Below are 10747 nucleotides of genomic sequence, written 5' to 3' on the forward strand. Positions count from 1 at the left end.
GGAATACATGTTTATGCACACACACACACTGGCAGTGACTCACCAATTTTGTCTCATAATTTAAGGTAGTTGACCAAATTAATTCCACATTAAAACCTTTTCATTTAGATAATTTATTTCCATTATGATTTGAAGACAATAGGTCAGATAACATTGTTACTTCTTGTCCCCTCTGTCCTTTCTTCCCATCATCACTATTCCTCTCCATTTCATTCCTCCGTTTCACCTGTACAAAGACAAACAGAGCAAGAGAAAAGCACCCGAGAGTCCTCAAGCAAATAGCCATCTGCTCTGTTTATTGAACCAAACAGAGATGCTAGTGACTAACTCAAACAAAAAGATCAAACTGTTGTAACTTCCACTGACCCTGCCCTGAGTACACTGGACCTGATGCAAGACACACCACTTTCTCGTTACTCTCATAAACCTTTGCTCTGTGTTGCAACTGGGAACATAACGACAGAGAAGAGGGCAGGAGACATCAGCAGACAGGGAATCATATTCTTTAACTGTGAGGAAATGTTCTTGATGCACTCCTCTTTTCCATTGAAAGGCTATCCCACTATTTACTAGCCCTACCTACTACACATGCTGGTAGGTCTACTCTACTGCAGTACTGAGCTATACATTTCCTTAGGCCTATGCTTGTAAAGGAGGTACATTTGCACATCCGTTTTTCTGCATGTGGTAGTGAAGGTGCCCCTAGGCACAGCTCTAGGATTAGTTTATACCTTCCTCAACTTCAAGCCTAGGTGGAAAAATATAAAACTGACCTTAGATCAGTGTCTGAGGGCAACATCTGGACATACTACATCTGCTCAGGCAGACAGCCTGAACGACACAGGTGTGCATGGTCACGTGTCTTATAACATTACGCAGGTTTTTTCTTCCCACCTGTTATGTAAGGAAGGGGTGTGGTACCCTACCTCTTCGGTTTCCTTCAACGTCGCACAGACAAAAGGAATACACAAACGCGTGTATCAGCATTCAACAACTCTTCATACATAGCAGATAGCTCAATGTTGGAAGGTTTTGTGGAAGTTAACATAGGTTTTCAGCCACATTGGTTGAAACTTATATTTTTATTGGCCTGCGTCGATCTCTGTCTGTCTCAGAAACATGGTAAGAGAAAGCTTTTTGCCTCTAATTCTCTCGTTATTAGTTTTTTCCCCGATCAGATAGACGTTATGATATTCTTTATTGCTTTGGAAAATGTATTGTGTCGGATTCCCTCGATCTGATTGCTTTGAATGCAGAGTTTGTGAAATACCCCAAAACGTGATGATATTTCCAATGTCGGTGTGGTTACAAACCTCAAGACATCAATGAGTGATGTAATCATCCCACATGGCAATGGGCTTGTTCAACATTGCTGCGACAGTGCAGGCGACTGCTTAGTGACTTATCTACAAATCACCTTGCATTTTCATTTATTTATTTATTTCACCTTTATTTAATTGAGAACAAGTTCTCATTTACAACTGCGATCTGGCCAAATAAAGCAAAGCAGTGTGACACAAACAACACAGAGTTACACATGGAATAAACAAACGTACTGTTAGTAACACAATAGACAAGTCTATATACAGTGTGTGCAAATGAAGTAAGATTAGGGAGGTAAGGCAATAAATAGGCCGTAGTGGCGAAATAATTGGTGAAATAATAAACACCGGAGTGATAGATGTGCAGAAGATGAATGTGCAAGTAGAGATACTGGGGTGCAATGGAGCAAAAAATAAATAACAATATGGGGATGGGGTAGTTGGGTGGGCTATTTACAGATGGGCTATGTACAGGTGCAGTGATCTGTAAGCTGCTCTGACAGCTGATGCTTAAAGTTAGTGAGGGAGATATAAGTCTCCAGCTTCAGTGATTTCGTTCTAGTCATTGGCAGCAGAGAACTGGAAGGAAAGGCGGCCAAAGGAGGAATTGGCTTTGGGGGTGACCAGTGAAATATACCAGTGGAGCGCGTGCTACGGGTGGGTGTTGCTATGGTGACCAGTGAGCTAAGGCGGAGCTTTACCTAGCAAAGACATAGTTGACCTGGAGCCAGTGGGTTTGGCGACAAATATGAAGCGAGGGCCAGCCAACGAGAGCATACAGGTCGCAGTGGTGTGTAGTATATTAAGTTTTAGTGACAAAACGGATGGCACTGTGATAGACTGCATCCAATTTGCTGAGTAGAGTGTTGGAGGTTATTTTGTAAATTACATCGCCGAAGTCAAAGATCGGTAGGATAGTCAGTTTTACGAGGGTATGTTTGGCACCATGAGTGAAGGATGCTTTTTTGCGAAATAGGAAGCCGAGTCTAGATGTAATTTTGGATTGGAGCTGCTTAACACTTCTTATGGCTGCAATCCCGTTAACGGGATGATATGACAACAGCCAGTGAAAGTGCAGGGCGCCAAATTCAAACAACAGAAATCTCATAATTAAAATTCCTCAAACATACATGTATCTTATACCATTTTAAAGGTAATCTTGTTGTTAATCCCACGAAAGTGTCCGATTTCAAATAGGCTTTACAGCGAAAGCACCACAAACAATTATGTTAGGTCACCGCAAAATCACAGACAAACACAGTCATTTTTCCAGCCAAAGACAGGAGTCACAAAAAGCAGAAATAGAGATAAAATGAATCACTAACCATTGATGATCTTCATCAGATGACACTCATAGGACTTCATGTTACACAATACATATATGTTTTGTTCGATAAAGTTCATATTTATATCCAAAAACCTCAGTTTACATTGGCGGCATGTTCAGAAATGCTTCCAAAATATCCGGAGAAATTGCAGAGAGCCACGTCAAATAACATAAATACTCATCATAAACTTTGATGAAAGATACATGTTTTACATAAAATTAAAGATACACTTGTTCTTAATGCAACCGCTGTGTCAGATTTCAAAAAAGCTTTACGGCAAAAGCACAATATTCAATAATCTGAGAACAGCGTTCAGCCACAAAAGGAAGCCATACAGTTACCCACCAAATTGTGCAGTCAACAAAACTCATAAAAAGCATTATAAATCTTCACTTACCTTTGCTGATCTTCGTCGGAATGCACTCCCAGGACTCCCACTTCCACAAGAAATGTTTGTTTTGTTCGGTAATGTCCATCATTTATGTGTTTTGTTAGCGTGTTTGGGAAACAAATCCAAAGTCAGGAAGCGCGTTCACTAAAGCAGACGAAATGTCAAAAAGTTCCGTAACAGTCAGTAGAAACATGTCAAACGATGTATTGAATCAATCTTTAGAATGTTTTTAACATAAATCTTCAGTAACAGAGCTCCATCTCATGTGAACGCGCATGGTCAGAGCATGGTCAGGTCATGATAGACCTGACTAATTCCTGTCTCCTTCGGCCCCACTTCACAGTAGAGGCATCAAACAAGGTTCTACAGACTGTTGACATCTAGTGGAAGCCGTAGGAAGTGCAAACTCATCCATATCCCACTGTGTATTCAATAGGGTCTTGGTTGAAAATCGACCAACCTCAGAATTCCCACTTCCTGTTTGGATTTTTTCTCAGGTTTTTGCCTGCCATATGAGTTATGTTATACTCACAGACATCATTCAAACAGTTTTAGAAACTTCAGAGTGTTTTCTATCCAATACAAATAATAATATGCATTATCTTAGCAACTGGGACTGAGGAGCAGGCAGTTTACTATGGGCACCTCTGGGCACCTTTCATCCAAGCTACTCAATACTGCCCCTGCAGCCATAAGAAGTTAATGTGAGTCTGGTAGGAGAGTTCACAGTCTACCAGACAGACATCATCAATAACGACTCATTTATTAGTTGTAGATCAGTTAGTCAGTCACAATTTACCCATGATACATCACGGTTTTGATGCTCGAACACGGCCACAGACACACACATTTTCTCAGTCGAGAGTTTTGATAGGGTGTAATTGCAGCTGCAATTCGGGGCGTTCCTGCATGCGGGCATTCCTGCATCGGCAGGAACCCCTCTTTATACACTACATCACCAAGAGTATGTGGACACCTGCTCATCGAACATCTTATTCCAAAATCATGGCATTAATATGGAGTTGGTCACCCTGAACTCATCTGGGAAGGCTTTCCACTCGATGTTGGAACATTGCTCTGGGGATTTGCTTCCATTCAGCCACGAGCATTAGTGAGGTCAGGCACTGATGTTGGGCGATTAGGCCTGACTCGTAGTCAGCGTCCCAAATTCATCCCAAAGGTGTTCGATGGGGTTGAGGTCAGGGCTCTGTGCGGGGCAGTCAAGTTCTTCCACACCGATCTCGACAAACCATTTCTATGGACCTCGCTTTGTGCACGGGGGAAATGTCATACTGAAACAGGAAAGGGCCTTCCACAAACTGTTAAATGTTGGAAGCATAGAATGGTCTAGAATGTCATTGAATGCTGTAGCATTACGATTTCTCTTCACTGGACCTAAGGGGCCTAGCCCGAACCATGAAAAACAGCCCCAGACATTATTCCTCCTCCACCAAACATTACAGTTGGCACTATGCATTGGGGAGGGTAGCGTTCTCCAGGCATCCGCCAAATCCAGATTCGTCTTTCGGACTGCCTGATGGTGAAGCGTGATTCATTACGCCAGAGAACGCGTTTCCACTGCTCCCGTCCAATGGTGGCGCATTGCGCATGGTGATCTTAGGCTTGTGTGCGGCTGCTCGGCCATGGAAACCCACTTCATGAAGCTCCCAACAAACAGTTATTGTGCTGACAATGCTTCCAGAGGCAGTTTGGAACTCGGTAGTGAGTGTTGCAACCGAGGACGGATAATTTTTGCGCTACGCGCTTCAGCACTCGGCAGCCCCATTCTGTGAGATTGTGTGCCCTACCACTTCGCGGATGAGCCGTTGTTGGTCCTGGACGTTTCCACTTCACAATAACAGCACATAGAGTTGACCGGGGCAGCTTTAACAGGCCAGAAATTTGACAAATTGACTTGTTGGAAAGGTGGCATCCTATGACAGTACCAGGTTGAACGTCACTGAGCTCTGCAGTAAGGCCATTCTGCTGCCAATGTTTGTCTATTGAGATTGCATGGCTGTGTGATCGATTTTATACACCTGTCAGCAACTGGTGTGGCTGAAATGGCCGAATCCACTAATTTGAAGGGGTGTCCATACCTTTTTATATATAGGGTACTTCTACTTTTAAGCTAGGACTCTGGTACACAGCGACAGCGGGGTCGCTCCAGTACAGTAGGTAGCAGTAATGCACCATATCGTTGGATGCCAAAGGCCAATAAACCCCACAGAAAAAGAGGCGGAGGCAACAACAGTTTCTAGCTAGCTAGGACAATGGTAGATACTGTCCTCTGCCCCAGCCTGTCAGGCACTGTTTTCCAGCAGTTCTGTTAACAAGGGTGAGAGCAGGTGTTTAGGAACCAGGGTGCTAGCTAGCTAGTTAGCAAGCTAGGACTTGGTACACAGCAGGCGGGAGAGATAGCTAGCTAGCACACCGGTAAACTGTGTACTTTGCCCCCGCCTGTTTTCCCGCAGTTTTGTTAATGACGGCGAGGGTCAGTGTTGTAGGTGTTCGGCAGGTGTTTAGGACACTGGGTGCTAGCTCGTTAGCTAGCTAGGACTCTGATACACAGCAGGTGGGATAGATAGTTAGCTGGCAATAGCTAGGATACCAGTAGACAGTGTCCTTCGCCCCTGCCTGTTGGGCACTGCTTTCCCACAGTTCTGTTAACAACGGCGAGGGTAGATGTTCTGCAGGCGGGAGCGAAGGACACTGTGTGCTAGCTAGCTAGGAAGACTCCGGCACAAAGCAGACTGGGAGTGACACCGGTAGCTAGCTAGCTAGGACACCGGTTGACTGTCATTCGCCCCCGAAAAACTCAGATGAAGGAACACCATCATACACAATATTGATATTTTTTTTACTGAAAATGACCACTTTAAGGAGTATACTACAAAGCAGGATCAATGAATTAGCCAGCTAACCTTGATGACCAGAAATAACTTTTTCTGGTTCATAAAGAAAACTACACTTAAATACAGTATGTGTTTTTTGGTTGTTGAGTTAAGTAGACATTGCCCACTTATCCTTATTCTCCTTGTTCCTACTTTTTGTTTACCCCTCTGGTGTCTTATTAGTTGATTTCAAATAAATGTTACTTTTGATATAGTTGACATAACAACAATAAAAAAGTAATAATCGAGGCATCTACCTGACAGCGAAGTAAATAAGTCACAAATGTCTATTGTATTCAAATGGCATACATTGTAACCTCATTGTTGGAAGTCCTTAAACAGTCCTGTTTATAATCCCCTTGTTTCTCGCCTCTTTCTCAGAGCGTTTTAATGCTGCCATTGACGACCGAGGATTCTCAGGGAACGAGACAATGGAGGGGGTGGGGGTCTCCCTGACGGCCCTCATGGTTCTGGACAGTCATCTGACCACGGTGTTCCTCCCCATCGTCTACATAGTGGTGTTTGCTGTGGGGCTGCCCACCAACACCATGGCCATCTGGGTCTTCCTGTTCAGGACCAAGAAGAAGCACCCTGCCACCATCTACATGGCCAACCTGGCTCTGTCTGACCTGCTCTTTGTCATCTGGACGCCTCTGAAGATCGCCTACCACTTCAACGGTAACGACTGGATCTATGGAGAGGGGCTGTGTAAAGTCCTGGTGGGCTTCTTCTATGGGAACATGTACTGCTCCATCCTCTTCATCACCTGTATCAGTGTCCAGCGCTACTGGGCCATCGTTTACCCCCTCTCCCAGGATTGTAGGAACAACCATGTAGCTATCGGTGTCTCGGTCGCAGTCTGGGTGGGGGTCTGGCTGCTGACCACCCCTCTCTACCTCTATGACCAGACAGTCAAGGTGACCAACCTCAACATCACCACCTGCCACGATGTCGTCCGGCCCAGCCAGAATAGCATGGCCGTCGGCTACTTCCTGACCATGGGAACCCTTGGATTTGTAGTTCCCACTGTGGTGTGCGTGGTGGCCTACGTTCTGATGCTCAAGTCCCTGAGGAACTCAATGACGGACAGCAGCATCTCTAAGAATCGGCGCAAGGCTGTGGTGCTCATCATTACTGTGCTGGTCATGTTCCTGGTCTGTTTCACCCCCAGTAACATCATGCTGCTGGTGCACTACTCCCTCCTGCTGGCCGGAGTAGTGAACGATGGCTACGGCTTTTACATCACCACCCTGTGTCTGGCCGCCCTCAACAGCTGTGTGGATCCATTCATCTACTACTTCATCTCAGAGGAGTTCAGGGAGCACGTGAAGAACACGCTGAGGTGCCGCAGTGAGAGGACAGTGGCAAGGATGAGGGTCTCGTTCAGCGCTCTTAAGTACTCCAAGAAAAAAAGCACCTACACGTCAGACTCAGGGAACACACAGAGCAGCTCCTGTTAAGGGGGTTGTCATGTGGAGATGGAAGTTGGCTGTACTGATGTTTTTAAAGTACTGGACGGGTGAAAGGGAATAGCTGGTGACCATCTGCCATGTACTCAGTACTTTGTTGAAATCTTCTTGGGTATGACGCTACAAGCTTGGCACACCTGTATTTGGGGAGTTTCTCCCATTCTTCTCTGCATATCCTCTCAAGCTCTGTCAGGTTGGATGGGGAGCATCGCTGCACAGCTATTTTCAGTTCTCTCCAGAGCTGCTCAATCGGGTTCAGGTCCGGGCTCTGGCTGGGCCATTCAAGGACATTCAGAGACTTGTCCCGAAGCCACTCTTGGATTGTTTTGGCTGTGTGTTTAGGGTCGTTGTCCTTTTGGAAGGTGAACCACCCCAGTCTGAGGTCCTGAGTGGTCTGGAGCAGGTTTTCATCAAGGATCTCTCTGTACATTGCTCCGTTCATCTTTCCCTCGATACTGATTAGTCTCCCACAGCATGATGCTGCCACCACCGTGCTTCACCGTAGGGATGGTGCCAGTTTTCCTCCAGACGTGATGCTTGGCATTGAGGCCAAAGAGTTTAATCTTGGTTTCATCAGACCCTGAGAATCTTGTTTCTCTTGGTCTGCGAGTCCTTTAGGTGCCTTTTGGCAAACTCCAAGCGGGCTGTCATGTGCCTTTTACTGAGGAGTGGCTTCCGTCTGGCCACTCTACCATAAAGGCCTGATTGGTGGAGTGCTGCAGAGATGGTTGTCCTTCTAGAAGGTTCTCCCATCTCCACAGAGGACCTCTGGAGCTCTGTCAGAGTGACCATCGGGTTCTTGCTCACCTCCCTGACCAAGGCCCTTCTCCACCGACTGCTCAGTTTGGCCGGGGGGCCAGCTCTAGTAAGAGTCTTGTTGGTTCCAAACTTCTTCCATTTCAGAATGATGGAGGCCACTGTGTTCTTGGGGACCTTCAATGCTGCAGACATTTTTTTGGTACCCTTCCCCATTTCTGTGCCTCGACACAGTCCTGTCTCGGAGCTATATGGACAATTCCTTCGACCTCATGGCTTGGTTTTTGCTCTGACATGTACTGTCAACTGTGGGACCTTTATATAGACAGGTGTGTAACTTTCCAAATCATGTCCAATCAATTGAATTTACCACAGGTGGACTCCAAACAAGTTGTAGAAACATCTCAAGGATGATCAATGGAAACAGAATGTACCTGAGCTCAATTTTAAGTCTCATGGCAAAAGTTTTTTTTTATATATAAATTGGAAAACATTTCTACAAAACTGTTTTTGCTTTGTCATTATGGGGTATTGTGTGTAGATTGAGGATTTTTTATTTATTTAATCAATTTTAGATAACCAAATATGGAAAAGGGAAGGGGTCTAAATACTTTCCGAATGCACTGTATTTACCTGGGCTTTACTCCTTTCATTTTTCTTTTGATCTTGACAGACTCCCCAGTATCTGCCGGGGACAAGCATACCTATAATATGATGTTGCCACCACATTACTTGAAAATACAGAGGGTTGGTAGAATCTTATTTAAAATTATTTTCAGCTGTAATTCTGAAGACCTGCACAATCAAGACATCTTCATAATGCATTTTTGTACAGTTCCTATACGTTGTCTTTCACTTTGAAAATGTGGAGCAGGTTGTGTAAATCGGTAGAAAAAAAACTAGAATGTAATCCCTTTTTAGAATTGAGGCAGAACCTTTTGAAAACTGTTCAAGGGATGTGTAGACTTTCACTAAGCATTGTAAACCATGAATGTATGATATTTCTATCACCTATGCATATGCTCGTGAAGCTCATCTGATAAATAAAATGTAAATATTGTACATATTACATTTGTCTATAACAGATTGTGTGTAATGTTTTATTTTTCAATAGAAATACATAAAACAAAAATGATATGGCCTTGGCTTTGTCAGCCGAGTGGCATTTAGCAATGGTTCCCTTTCTGTTGTGACATGAGTTTACATAAACAACTACCAAGTAGAAAAGGGGAAATTCTGATCATTATCTTGAATGTACAGTATAGTTTTGTATAGCAGAACTTTCGCCTACACCCTGAGAGATGTTGCAGCCTTAACTAAAATGGCAAAGAGAACCAATACTAGATTGGCATAGCTCTGATTTATTTAGAAATAGGTTTTCTCTATCCTATAAGATTTGTCTGGGTTATCCTTGGAAAAAACCAAGCAGGTTAGACCCGTGTAAAGTAGTATTCTCAGCCACAAGCATACCTTCCTTCCCCGTTCAGACTCGAGAGGTTGTGAAAGCCAAGGGGAACTACTGTTATGCTTATCAAATCAAAAATCAAATGTTATTGGTTGCATACATTTAGCAGATGTTATTAGTGAAGGAGTACAGATGTGTAAGCAGCATATAAATATGGTGTTTCATACATTGGCATTTTTCCTATTGGCTTACTCACTCCCAAACCATATTACCCAGAGGCATGTTGAAATTAACAGACACTCGAAACCATGTAATATGCGTGAGAGAGTTTCCAAGGATTGTTCCCAGACATTCATCCATAGCCAGTGACCATGGCACGCCTAAGTCTAGGTTAGCTATGCCCAACTCTAAATATGAAGAATGGACATACACTGAGTTTATGAAACATTAGGAACACCTTCCTAATATTGAGTTGCACCCCCTTTTGCCCTTAGAACAGCCTCAATTTGTCGGGGCATGGACTAGAAGGTGTCAAAAGCGTTCCACAGGGATGCCTTCCCATAGTTGTGCCAAGTTGGCTGGATGTCCTTTGGGTGGTGGACCATTATTGATACACACAGGAAACTGTTGAGTGTGAAAAACCCAGCAGCGTTGCAGTTCTTGACACACAAACCGGTGCGCCTTGCACGTACTACTATACCCCGTTCAAAGGCACTCTCATCCTTTGTCTTGCCCATTCACCCTCTGAATGGCACACATACACAATCCATGTCTCAATTGTCTCCAGGCTTAAAAATCCTACTTTAACCTGTCTCCTCCCCTTCATCTACACTGATTTAAGTGGATTTAACAGGTGACATCAGTAAGGCATCATACTGTAGCTTTCACCTATATTCACCTGGTCAGTCTATGACATGGAAAGAGTAGATGTTCCTACTGTTTTGTACACTGTGTATGTATATTGTACATTTCCCTTGTTTCAGACTATGCAAGAAGCTGCTGGTCTGATTGACATGGACCAAAGCTGTTTCTGACCTGCACCCGACTACCAAGAAGATACATTTAGGGTAAGAGAAAAAGAGAAAAACTGTAATGGATCATATTCTTTTCTTTCTATTACATCTTAAATCTTTATCTTAAATATATTTCCGTTGAAGTTGGTTTATTGAAGCAGGTTTAAAG

At 44.0% G+C, this 10747-nt stretch overlaps 1 protein-coding gene across 2 annotated transcripts; it reads left to right on the forward strand.

The window, feature by feature from the left end:
* The first annotated feature begins 466 nt into the window (after window positions 1-466).
* On the forward strand, window positions 467-9352 carry LOC139544102 (proteinase-activated receptor 2-like). 2 transcript variants are annotated; one of them, XM_071350866.1, is made up of 2 exons: window positions 467-594; window positions 6317-9352. In XM_071350866.1, exon 2 carries the CDS (start codon window positions 6367-6369, stop codon window positions 7393-7395), a length of 1029 nt encoding a protein of 342 aa, XP_071206967.1. In that variant the 5' UTR covers window positions 467-594; window positions 6317-6366; the 3' UTR covers window positions 7396-9352. The 2 variants fall into 2 exon arrangements, with proteins under 2 accessions (XP_071206967.1, XP_071206966.1); XM_071350865.1 differs by lacking the exon at window positions 467-594 and adding an exon at window positions 935-1122.
* The last annotated feature ends 1395 nt before the right edge of the window (window positions 9353-10747 follow it).

This window comes from Salvelinus alpinus, chromosome 18 (genome assembly GCF_045679555.1).
Source record: "Salvelinus alpinus chromosome 18, SLU_Salpinus.1, whole genome shotgun sequence".
NCBI lineage: Eukaryota > Metazoa > Chordata > Actinopteri > Salmoniformes > Salmonidae > Salvelinus > Salvelinus alpinus.

Excerpts from the sequence above, each read along its gene's own strand:
- LOC139544102 (XM_071350865.1), top strand. The coding sequence starts at position 1,020 with ATGTTGGAAGGTTTTGTGGAAGTTAACATAGGTTTTCAGCCACATTGG. Across the intron at positions 1,123-6,316 it reads CTGTCTGTCTCAGAAACATG|AGCGTTTTAATGCTGCCATT; the intron begins GTAAGAGAAAGC and ends CCTCTTTCTCAG.